The following is a 13,221-nucleotide window of genomic DNA, read 5'->3' as shown; positions in this document are numbered from 1 at the left end:
TCTGAATCTTCCGAATGGTTTCGCACTTGTGTGCGTGGCACCACTCCAGTCCTGTGTTTGCTATCCAGATGTTTGGACATCAGGCAGTCTTCAGCGCCTTTTAAGACCATCTGACAGCAGTCTGTGTCATCCACCTGTTGTCTACATACGCTTTGGATGCCATCGTGCAGGTGTGGACGAGGTAATCTGGATGACACTGCTGACCACGCCTCTATTCTTCTCGACTGCATCGGATTATGACAGTATTTGCCGTGTCGGGCATGGCTCCTGCACATTCTTGCTATGTGTGACAGGGGCTTTATCATATCTCTGTAACTATTAGAGATAAATGGTTCCAGGATTAGGCAAAATGGACAAAAGGGATTTTCTTGGAATTTCATGAAAAGGTGGGCTGACCAAAAATGGAATTTCAACATGGGGTCTAAATATTTTGACACATATTCATGCAGTAAGGCAAATTTTGTTCCACTGTCGATTTTACAAGTTTTCCCACCTACAAAGAATGGAGAGGTCTGTAATTTTTATCATAGGTACACTTCAACTATGAGAGACAGAATTAAAAAAAAAATCAGAAAATCACATTGCATGATTTTTAATTAATTAATTTGCATTTTATTGCATGAAATAAGTATGTGATACAATAGAAAAACAGACCTTAATATTTGGTACATAAACCTTTGTTTGCAATTACAGAGCTCAGACATTTCCTGTAGTTCTTGACCAGGTTTGCACACTGCTGCAGGGATTTAGGTCCACTCCTCCATACAGATCTCCAGATCCTTCGGGTTTTGAGGTTCAGCTCCCTCCAAAGATTTTCTAATGAGTTCAGGTCTGGAGACTGGCCAGGCCACTCCAGGACCTTGAAATGCTTCTTATGGAGCCCCTCCTTAGTTGCCTTTGCTGTGTGTTTGGGGGTCATTGTCATGCTGGAAGACCCAGCTATGACCCATCTTCAATGCTCTTACTGAGGGAAGAAAGTTGCTTGCCAAAATCTCATGATGCATGACCCCATCCATCCTCCCTTCAAGACACTACAATTGTCCTATCCTCTTTGCAGAAAAGCACCCCCAAAAATTATGTTTCCACCCCTCATGCTTTACGGTTTTCTTGGGGTTGTTCTCATCCTCTAAACACGGCGAGTGGAGTTGATACCAAAAAGCTTTATTTTGGTCTCATCTGACCACATGACCTTCTCCTATGCCTACTTTAGATAATACAGATGGTCACTGGTGAACTTCAAATGGGCCTGGACACGTGCTGGCTTGAGCAGCTGGACCTTGCTGCCCTGCAGGATTTTAAACCATGACAGCATGATGTGTTACTAATTTAATCTTTGTGACTGTGGTCCCAGCTATCTGCAGGTCATTGACCAGGTCCTCCCATGTAGTTCTGGGCTTTCTCAGAATCATCCTTACCCCACGAGGTTAGGTCTTGCATGGAATCCCAGACCGAGGGAGATTGACAGTCATCTTGTGTTTCTTCCATTTTCTAATAAATAATCATAACAGGTGTTGCTTTCTCACCAAGCTGTTTGCCTGTTGTCCTGTAGACCATCCCAGCCTTGTGCAGGTCTATAGTTTTGTCCATGGTGTCCTTAGAAAGCTCTTTGGTCTTGGATTGGTTGGAGTGTGATTGATTGAGTGTGTGGACAGGTTTCTTTTATACAGGTAATGAGTTCAAACGGGTGCAGTTAATACAGGTTAAGAGGGCTTCTTAAAGAAAAATTAACAGGTCTGTGAGAGCCAGAATTCTTGCTGGTTGGTAGGTGATCAAATTCTTATTTCATGCAATAAAATACAAATAAATCATTTAAAAATCATACAATGTGATTTTTTTTTCTTTTTTTAGATTCAGCACAGTTGAAGTGTACCTATGATAAAAATTACAGACCTCTACATTCTTTGTAGTTGGGAAAACCTGCAAAATCCACTGTCAATCAAATACTTATTTGCTTCACTGTAGTAGGACCTGCAGCTTTGCACATACGCATTCATGTTCCTTTTGGAAATGATGATATCAGCATATTCAGCTGCATGCTGGATTATCACATCAGATGTGCTTGCATTATAGAGATCAAATGACTTTGCTTTAGCACCTGTCAAGTGTGCCCGGAGCACTGTACTTAGAATGCACTTTTTTATTCGTCTGATCAGGCTGTCACTCACTCTCACTCACTATCACACACACACACACATATGTGTGTGAGATATATATATATGTGTGTGTGTTGTCTGCTTGAGGCTGCAGCTAGAAGGTTCCTGGAATTAAATGTGCAAAAGGTAAAAGAACCCCTTGTTTTCTGGATAATACAATCATGTAATTTTCCTCAGAAATGTTCAACTCTACGGCCAAAAAGATAATGGAAATATTCAGTATCTGACCGTGTGCTGTTTAGTCTATGTACTTATAAACCACAGATGGGTGGTTATTGATTGGGTCATTGATTGTGTGGATGATTGATTGTGTGGATGGGTGTACTTTACCAAACCTATAATTGTCCTCACCTCAGCCCTCAAAATAAGCTAATGCATTTAGATTGACTCATATCTGCAAAATGACAGAATGCTTCCTGTCCTCTGACGTGTCTCTTAAGGGTATTTTACTTGCTGACAATTAAATCAAGGTCAGTGCGCACAGCATTTCTGGCATAATGCAAACTAACTAATAATGCTGTCAGTCCGTTGCAAAGTTATTCATTTTTAAAATGTCTCCAACATTTTTGTCAAAGATGAATAAAGCTCAAAGCACAATTCCAGCTGCTGATCACTTTCACACTCCTTGTGTGAAACAGTTTTGGTTCACTATGCAGATGGATCATCAGATGCAGGTCATCTGTTAGAGACGCAGTGTATTACAAAGGTGTATGTGCCTCTGGACAATGTCCAAATTGCATCATCAAATTACATCATCTAAGTTGACATGTAGATTGTTCCCTTTAGTGAACAATCACTTCAATTTATTATACATTGCACAATCACAACATGAGTCACCCCAAATAAGATTCAAACCTTAGGGCCCCTTCACACATAGCACGATTGAGGTTGAATGATGCACGAAGGAGGAATTGAATGCCACTCATTAAAAACCAGAGCCGCCTCGTACAGCAGTTGCCACAACCATTCAGGCACAGCACATGCACTCCACATTTGTGTGCCATTCGAACGGGGGGCAAGATGAGGTCACACTGCCATCTGATCATGTTCGCAGCATTCACACGGTGTGTCAAACGCAGGTTGGACGAATCATCGGCCATGTTGAACCGTGGCCAAATGGCGTGATCATGGCAGCCTTCACACTAGTGGCCAAATGTCGGTGAATCCCGGACGAATGGCCATTTCGACCTGCTCTCGGCCGGAGTCGACCAAAGTCCAGGTGCCACCCATGAACATCTAACACCACTCACGGGGCACTTAGAAAAGGTGGGCTATTCACGCATCCTGCACAAAAATAGAGAGCAGGCGATCACTTTTGAGCTCGCTGTGCGAATGGCCCCACATTTTCTAAGTGGTGCATGAGTGTGCCATTACCAAGCAACACAGCAACACAGTGCCACCCCACCACCCCCGCCAGCACTACAAATGGCGTGTGTGTGTGTAGTGTGTCCCCCCCACCCGCCTGCAACATGTATGGCGTATGACTGCTTGCCCCCCCCCCCCCCCCCCCCCCACACACACACACACACACACACACACACCACGAACCTATCACGGTGCAGATGAGGTTGCGATGGCTCACACAGTGGCTGCAGTGCAGTGTGATCACAGTCAGTGCAGCATGCACAGCTGGATGGCTGTCATGTCCATGATAGACCATGGACGGGTGACCAGCCTGTCTGACGAAGGGCTGTTCGCCGAAACATTACCTTCATGTTTTGTTAAATAAAGTCCTTTTTGCATTGGAGCATTGTGGCTGTGCAGATCATTTGGTTACTATCTATTATAGAACATCTGATAGCTGTTGAACACAAAGACATATCCCAATCTCACACCACAACAGAAATGTAAATAAAAAAACCCCAGCCCTCCTGCATGTGACAGCACCAGCCAACCAGACAGCCACTTGACGTGACACGTGATCGCTGATGATCAAGGCTCAGGCACACCCACTGAGGCAATTAGATGATCCCAGCACATGCGGGCACACCAAAGCCGACAAATGATCACATGTGCGTTTACCAAGGCCAGCCATGTTGCACTTGAGATCACTGTGTCATTGCTACTCAAAGCTGGAGAACAGATATTGTGCCATGAAGAACAACGCTTCTTCACAACAGGCCACCATGATGTACATATATCTGCAGGCTCTTTAGATATGGTGAAAAATTAAAACAGCTCACTGGGCTGCTGTATCTCACGTGACACGCGACCATTCATGTGAGCACTTTGCTGCACCACATCATAGCTAACCACTCTGTACACGTGTGTGCCAGTGTACAGTGACAGTGAGCCCATTCATGTCAGGAGAGGTGGGCATGTCACGTGTCGATTGATTGACATGGTCACACGCACACACATTCACTGCAGTTATTCCTGTGCCAGGGGACTGTGGTTGACACATAATCATGTCATGTGATGGATGACATTCAAAATCATACATGGAGGGAGCTGACCACAGGCCACAGCGAGTGCTGTGGTCCTGCTGTGTGCACTACTTACATCGCAGCTGATTGCCGGGGCAGCTGGATGAGTGGAACACATTTGACATATTGTCAAATGTGTTCCACTCATACATGTGCAAGACACGGTACTGCACGCATGTCTTCAAACAATCACGACGTTGGGAGAAATAAAAACAAACTGGATCGCCCCAACCACATCTCAGCACACACAGCGATGACCATGCAGTCAAAGCTGCACTTAACCACTATGTTATCGCTGCTCAAAGCTGGAGAACACATACCATGTGATGCAGAATATCACATCACAAGACGCGGGGTGTGCACATCAGTGGGCCCTCCTCACATTGCAATAACTGAAAACACATATCTTTGCAACACGGTGACCAGCGCTTCAGTGCGTGCTGGACACATGGAGCAGGCGCATGTATTCATGATACGGGTGCATCAGGTCATTCATGTAAAAAATAAAATGAAGAAAAAGTCATGTCAGTTCATTACTTCCTGTTGTATGTCTCGGAGAAGGATCATTCTTGTATTGTGCACACAGGAATTAAATATTAGCAATTGCAGTGTTTTGGTCTTTTTTTGGTGTGTTTTTTGTTTTTGTTTTGTTTTTGTTGTTGTTTGTTTTTACAGTGAGAACAGATTCATGACCAGTAACATGACTGTCTTACATTTAAACATCTCATTCATTGTTCATATAATGTTCTGAATTTGTGCTGTCATATTAATTTTGTGCTTACACATTAATGTTCATTTATGTACCTATGTCCAGCATGTTAGTGCTCTACTGCTGTGTGTGCGTGACTTTCCATGTGCTTGCACTGTGTTTGTGCGTGTGTTACGAGTGTGCACGAAATCACTGCATGATCGTTCACACCTGCCAACTGTGTGTCCCTCCCGACAGCAGGTGGAATTTTTTTGTGGGTCCCCAATTTGGGATTTTTTTTTGTGTTTTTTTTGGCCAGTTCTTTCGCCCAACTTTGGTGATGGTGATGGTCTAGTGGTAGGCTTGAGACCAGAGGATCTTCAGGTCTTCCTTGTAACCACTTACCTCAGCAGGTGGGTTTGCTGTTGAGCTTCTCCCCTGAACATAAACACCTGATCATCAATGACATCACCTGCAGAGACACCTGACCATCAATGAAATCACCTGCTGAGGTGATTGGGAAACCTGTAGTGTCTTGGCCCTGCATGGCACATGGTTGCCCACCCCTGGCCTGTACCCTAAAAAAATGACCCATTGGTTGAAGTCACTTCAATTATGATCAGGATTTCCATCTAAAAAATATATAGCTCCAACTTAAATAAATAAAGGACTACATATATTTATTAGATAGAAATCCTGCTCATAATTGAATTGAGTTCATCCAATGACTCAGTTTTTTGAGTGTATAGGCCTTATTACTGTTCATCAAATTGCAATTAATTTTAATCTTTTTTCTGTCAGAGACAAGATCCTGTTGCTTGGAATTCCACCTTCTCTGAGGTTTCCCGGGATGTCCTGAAGATCCGCTACACTCTGCTGCCATACCTCTACACACTGATGTTTGAAGCTCATGTCTATGGAAGCACAGTCATCAGACCACTTTTGCATGAGTACAGAGACACACAGCACACACAGCAATTATCTCTTTATATTATCTGCACTGTAAAAAAAAAACTGACCAATGGTTACTTAAAAAAACTTGTGGCAACAAAGTGACACTAAATATAATTGAATAGATTTTATGTTCTACAATTTTGATAAAAAGTACTGAATGCAATGACTAAACTTAAAAAAATAAATAATAAAAAAATTAGTACAAGTTCATAAAAGCAACAGTTGAATTGTGTTGGATTTAGTAATACCACTCCAAATGATGAGTTATATCACCAAAAATACTGAGTAAATCCTGGTCTATTTTGTTGTGTGGGCCGCTGAAGAGGAGGTACTGCTGGCCCACCACCACCAGAGGGCGCCCTGTCTGGAGTGCGGGCTCCAGGCACCAGAGGGCGCTGCCGCCTCACAGGAGCAGCCGGGGTGACAGCTGTCACTTATCGCCTACGACAGCTGTCACCAATCAACTGATCAGCAGGGGTATATCAGCAGGACGACATCTCCACCTCTTTGCCGAGATATCGCTCTACCTAGAAGGTACCGTACTCAGCCGACTGTGTTCTTTGACATTAACCCTTTGTTACTTTTGTGCATTAAATAGCAGACATTCTTCCAACGAGAGGTGGAGGTGGTTTTCCCGCCATACGGGTTGCTGGGTGCAAACGCACCCACATTTAACTGTTTTTGTTCCTCGCCAGCAGTACCAGATCCGACACGCGGAGGCAGTGGCCACCTGGGAGTTCGGGACTTGGCGGCTCCAGTATTCCCGGGGTTCGGTGGCGGAGGAAATCGTGTGGTTCCGGTTCTGCTTTGGACAGACGTCTCTTATCTTCGAGCCTGCCCACGTGACACATTTTTGTGAATTGACTTCTTTGTTGTTATCCGTTGTGTTTGTTGTGCTTATTCACAACAGTAAAGTGTTGTTATTTGACTTCCTCCATTGTCCGTTCATTTGCGCCCCCTGTTGTGGGTCTGTGTTCCTACACTTTCACAACAGGATATCTCGGCCAACGTCATGGACCCCGAGGGGCGTCAACCGGCTGTTGAACGGCCAATGGAAGAGCAGGGCACACAGGCGTCTGCAGGAGGAATGATCGGTGAGTTGCAGCGAATCCTCACCGCTTTTATGGCTCGGTTGGATCTAATGACCGAGCAGAACGTCCTCCTTAACCGCAGGGTGGAGGCTCTCGCCGCGCAGGTGGAAGCGCGCCCTCAGGGCGCTGCTGCGGCTCCCCCTCCTGTCGATCCTGTGCGCAACAGTGACGTTCCACAGGTCGTTCAACAACCCCTCCCACCTTCCCCTGAAGCATACATAAGCCCTCCAGAGCCGTACGGGGGTTGTGTGGAGACATGCGCGGACTTTCTTATGCAGTGTTCGCTCGTCTTCGCACAACGTCCCGTCATGTACGCGACTGATGCTAGTAAGATAGCTTATGTGATTAATCTGCTTCGCGGCGAGGCACGCGCTTGGGCTACAGCGCTCTGGGAGCAAAATTCACGGCTCCTTCTGACATATGATGGGTTTGTGAGGGAGTTCACAACAGTGTTCGATCACCCAAATACAGGAGAGACCGCTTCAGCCGTGCTGCTGTCAATGAGACAGGGGCGCCGGAGGTCCAGCTGGAATAGCACTGCCCTCCGTGCCGCCTTCGTAAACGGACTGTCGTTGGTCCTGAAGGAGCACCTGGTGGCCAAGGACGAACCGCGGGATTTAGACGGGCTTATTGATCTCGTTATACGATTAGACAATCGGTTAGAAGAACGCCGTCGGGAACGAGACGAAGGGCGTGGCCGGGCACGCGTCGTCCCTCTTCCTTCCGGTTCCGACCGAGTTCCGCCCTCCCCACGCTCCACGGCCTCTACGCTCCGTGTGGTTACAGCTCCCCCTGCTGACGAAGCTATGGACACGAGCAGGGCCACATTTAGGCCACCAGATAGACAGAGGAGGCTGGTCCGCGGAGCGTGCTTTGTTTGTGGCTCAATAGAGCATCAAGTGAGGAACTGCCCCGAGCGGTTAAACACCAACGCCCACCCCTAGAAACTGGGTTAGGGGTGGGCCAAAACATTCACGTGGGACATACCCATATTGCCACACGACTCCCAGTTACAATCCTTTATGAGGATTTAACCCTGAAGGCCCCAGCACTGGTGGACACGGGCTCTGAAGGGAATCTGCTAGACAGCAGATGGGCCAGTGAGGCAGGGCTCCCTCTGGTGGCGCTTACCTCGCCTGTGCAGGTGCGGGCACTAGATGGCTCCCTACTCCCTCTAATCACACATAAGACACCACCAGTAACTCTGGTGGTGTCAGGAAACCACCGGGAGGAGATCGAGTTTTTTGTGACTCCTGCCACCTCCCGTGTGATTCTCGGGTTCCCATGGATGTTAAAACACAATCCCCGGATCGATTGGCCGTCCAGGGTAGTGGTTCAGTGGAGCGAGACCTGCCATCAGGTATGTTTAGGTTCCTCAGTTCCTCCCGGTTCCCAGGCTAAGGAGGAGGTCAGAGTCCCGCCCAATCTTGGGACGGTGCCGGTGGAGTACCATGACCTTGTGGATGTGTTCAGTAAGGATCTGGCGCTCACCCTTCCCCCGCACCGTCCGTACGATTGTGCCATTGATTTGGTTCCAGGCGTTGAGTTCCCGTCCAGCAGGCTGTACAACCTCTCACGACCTGAGCGCAAATCAATGGAGACCTACATCCGGGACTCTTTAGCCGCCGGGTTGATCCGGAATTCCACCTCCCCGATGGGTGCAGGTTTCTTTTTTGTGGGTAAAAAAGACGGCGGACTTCGTCCATGCATTGATTATAGGGGGCTGAACGAAATCACGGTTCGTAATCGATACCCGTTGCCCTTGCTGGATTCAGTGTTCATGCCCCTGCATGGAGCCCAGATATTCACTAAGCTAGATCTTAGAAATGCGTATCACCTGGTTCGGATCTGGAAGAGAGACGAGTGGAAGATGGCATTTAACACCCCCTTAGGTCACTTTGAGTACCTGGTCATGCCGTTCGGCCTCACAAACGCCCCCGCGACGTTCCAAGCATTAGTTAATGATGTCTTGCGGGATTTCCTGCACCGATTCGTCTTCGTATATCTAGACGATATACTCATCTTTTCTCCGGATCCTGAGACTCATGTCCGGCATGTACGTCAGGTCCTGCAGCGGTTGTTGGAGAACCGGCTGTTTGTGAAGGGCGAGAAGTGTGAGTTTCACCGCACCTCTTTGTCCTTCCTGGGGTTTATCATCTCCCCCAACTCCGTCGCTCCTGATCCGGCCAAGGTTGCGGCGGTGAGAGACTGGCCCCAACCCACCAGCCGTAGGAAGCTGCAACAGTTCCTCGGCTTTGCGAATTTCTACGGGAGGTTTATTAAGGGCTACAGTCAGGTAGTTAGCCCCCTGACAGCCCTGACCTCACCAAAAGTTCCCTTCACCTGGTCGGATCGGTGCGATGCCGCGTTCAAGGAGTTGAAACGGCGCTTCTCGTCTGCACCTGTTCTGGTGCAGCCCGATCCTAGTCGCCAGTTTGTGGTTGAGGTGGACGCCTCGGACTCAGGGATAGGAGTCGTGCTATCCCAGAGCGGAAAGGCCGATAAGGTCCTTCACCCGTGTGCCTATTTTTCCCGCAGGTTGACCCCGGCCGAACGGAACTATGACGTCGGCAATCGAGAACTCCTTGCGGTGAAAGAGGCTCTTGAAGAGTGGAGACATTTGTTGGAGGGAACGTCCGTGCCATTCATGGTTTTCACTGACCACCGGAACCTGGAGTATATCAGGACCGCCAAGCGGCTGAACCCCAGGCAAGCCCGCTGGTCACTGTTCTTCGGCCATTTTGACTTCCGGATCACCTACCGTCCCGGGACCAAAAACCAGAGATCGGATGCCTTGTCCCGGTACATGAAGACGAAGTCAAAACGGAGTTGTCGGATCCACCGGAACCTATCATCCCGGAGTCCGCTATCGTGGCCACCCTCACCTGGGACGTAGAGAAAACCATCCGGGAGGCCCTGGCACGGAGCCCGGATCCCGGAACTGGGCCGAAGAACAAGCTTTACGTCCCACCAGAGGCCAGGGCTGCAGTCCTGGACTTCTGTCACGGCTCCAAGTTCTCCTGTCATCCAGGGGTGTGTAGGACCATGGCAGTTGTCCGGCAGCGCTTCTGGTGGGCGTCCCTGGAGGCCGACGTCTGGGATTATATCCAGGCCTGCACCACCTGCGCCAGGGGCAAGGCTGACCACCGCAGGGCATCGGGACTGCTCCAGCCGCTGCCTGTGCCTCATCACCCCTGGTCCCACATCGGCCTGGATTTTGTCACGGGCCTCCCACCGTCCCAGGGCAACACCACCATCCTCACGATAGTGGACCGATTCTCCAAGGCGGCCCACTTCGTGGCCCTCCCGAAGCTTCCGACTGCCCAGGAGACAGCGGACCTCCTGGTCCACCACGTCATCCGGCTGCATGGGATTCCAACAGACATCGTCTCCGATCGCGGTCCCCAGTTCTCCTCGCAAGTCTGGAGGAGCTTCTGCCGGGAACTGGGGGCCACGGTGAGTCTCTCGTCCGGGTATCATCCTCAGACCAACGGGCAAGCAGAACGGGTCAATCAGGAGGTGGAACAGGCCCTGCGCTGCGTGACGGCCGCGCACCCGGCGGCCTGGAGTACCCATTTGGCCTGGATCGAGTATGCCCATAACAGCCAGGTGTCTTCAGCCACCGTCCTCTCCCCTTTTGAGGTGTGTCTGGGGTATCAGCCCCCGTTGTTTCCGGTGGTTGAGGGAGAGGTCTGTGTGCCCTCGGTCCAGGCCCACCTGCGGAAGTGCCGTCGGGTGTGGCGCGCCGCCCGTTCTGCTTTGCTAAAGGCCCGGACGAGGGCAAAAGCCCATGCAGACCGTCGGCGGACCCTGGCCCCTGCGTATCGGCCAGGGCAGGAGGTGTGGTTGTCCACAAAGGACATTCCCCTGAAAGTGGACTCCCCCAAACTACAGGACCATTACATCGGTCCCTTCAAAATCCTTAAGGTCATCAGTCCAGCCGCAGTGAGGCTTCAGCTTCCGGCCTCACTGCGGATCCATCCTGTTTTCCATGTGTCCCAGATAAAGCCGCATCACACCTCACCCCTCTGTGCTCCGGGTCCGGCGCCGCCTCCTGCCCGGATCATCGATGGCGAGCCGGCTTGGACTGTGCGCCGGCTCTTGGATGTCCGTAGGATGGGCCGGGGCTTCCAGTATTTGGTGGACTGGGAGGGGTACGGACCCGAAGAACGCTCCTGGGTGAAGAGGAGCTTCATCCTGGACCTGGCCCTCCTGGCCGATTTCTACCGCCGCCACCCGGACAAGCCTGGTCGGGCGCCAGGAGGCGCCCGTTGAGGGGGGGGTCCTGTTGTGTGGGCCGCTGAAGAGGAGGTACTGCTGGCCCACCACCACCAGAGGGCGCCCTGTCTGGAGTGCGGGCTCCAGGCACCAGAAGGCGCTGCCGCCTCACAGGAGCAGCCGGGGTGACAGCTGTCACTTATCGCCTACGACAGCTGTCACCAATCATCTGATCAGCAGCAGTATATCAGCAGGACGACATCTCCACCTCTTTGCCGAGATATCGCTCTACCTAGAAGGTACCGTACTCAGCCGACTGTGTTCTTTGACATTAACCCTTTGTTACTTTTGTGCATTAAATAGCAGACATTCTTCCAACGAGAGGTGGAGGTGGTTTTCCCGCCATACGGGTTGCTGGGTGCAAACGCACCCACATTTAACTGTTTTTGTTCCTCGCCAGCAGTACCAGATCCGACACGCGGAGGCAGTGGCCACCTGGGAGTTCGGGACTTGGCGGCTCCAGTATTCCCGGGGTTCGGTGGCGGAGGAAATCGTGTGGTTCCGGTTCTGCTTTGGACAGACGTCTCTTATCTTCGAGCCTGCCCACGTGACACATTTTTGTGAATTGACTTCTTTGTCTATTGTTGTTATCCGTTGTGTTTGTTGTGCTTATTCACAACAGTAAAGTGTTGTTATTTGACTTCCTCCATTGTCCGTTCATTTGCGCCCCCTGTTGTGGGTCCGTGTTCCTACACTTTCACAACACTATTTCATAGGATTTACACTGGATTACATGGAGAAATGTGGCACTTTCACTTCTGATATATCTGAACGTAAGCATGGAGAAGAGCGTATGCCACGTTTTTGTGTGTATGCAGCCTTTGCAAATGAGGCCCATGGAGCTTTCTTCTCCTGATAAGATATCAGCATGATGGGCATGTTGTTTCATTAAAGCACAAAACAGTGAGCAAATTATTGGAGTTAATTAAAATTAATTAAAATTAACTCTGGATCTGCATCTCTTTCAAAATTCCTCTGTAGTTGAAGTCATACTGTCTAGGATGTACCCTGCTGTTGGCTGAATGATCATTAGGATATGCTCCCACTGTCAATAATTGTCAATTATTTTTATTTAATTTTCTTTATTTATTCATCTAATCATTTATTTTAAGGGCCCGTACACTTTTATAAAGTCCCTGTCATTGTCATGAAAACATAAAATTTGGTTTGGGAAATATCTGATGCCTTGGTACCTGATCCCAGATGAGTGGATGAAGATGAGTGTGTGAGTGAAATAACTGTTGCCTCTGAAAGATATACATTGATGAAAGGGAATGATCTTAAACAAAACTTGATAATCTATGAATTAAAAGAGCACCAAGTGGTGTTCATGGTACAGCAGTCACCATATTGATATGCACCTATCTTGACTACCACTACCATGTGCTATGTAATTAATTTAGCTGGGTTAGCCCAACTAATTTCAAACTTCCATCTGTTTTAAAAATGAATTGGACAACTCAGTTTGGAAGTGTTTTCTTTACTATAGCTCATCAGTGGTCAAAAAGTTAGTTTAAAATAGTAAAAATAGTGGTCATCTGGAAATCTAATCATTCATGGAAACTTTGATCACCACATATAATCCATTGTGTCTGCTTGTCTGTCAGTTGAAGAAAAAGTATTTAAATAAA

The 13,221-nt window shown here is 48.6% G+C and overlaps 1 protein-coding gene across 1 annotated transcript in view; it reads left to right on the top strand.

Annotated features, from left to right (window-relative positions):
• Positions 1–13,221, top strand: part of si (sucrase-isomaltase (alpha-glucosidase)) — a 309,027-nt gene that overhangs the window by 268,770 nt on the left and 27,036 nt on the right. Inside the window, exon 39 of the mRNA XM_034168783.1 lies at positions 6,069–6,217. Within this exon, the coding sequence (XP_034024674.1) occupies positions 6,069–6,217 (149 nt within the window). The remainder of the gene's footprint in view (positions 1–6,068; positions 6,218–13,221) is intronic.

Source organism: Thalassophryne amazonica, chromosome 4 (assembly GCF_902500255.1).
Source record: "Thalassophryne amazonica chromosome 4, fThaAma1.1, whole genome shotgun sequence".
Classification (NCBI taxonomy): domain Eukaryota; kingdom Metazoa; phylum Chordata; class Actinopteri; order Batrachoidiformes; family Batrachoididae; genus Thalassophryne; species Thalassophryne amazonica.
This window is presented reverse-complemented; position numbering and strand designations above follow the sequence as displayed.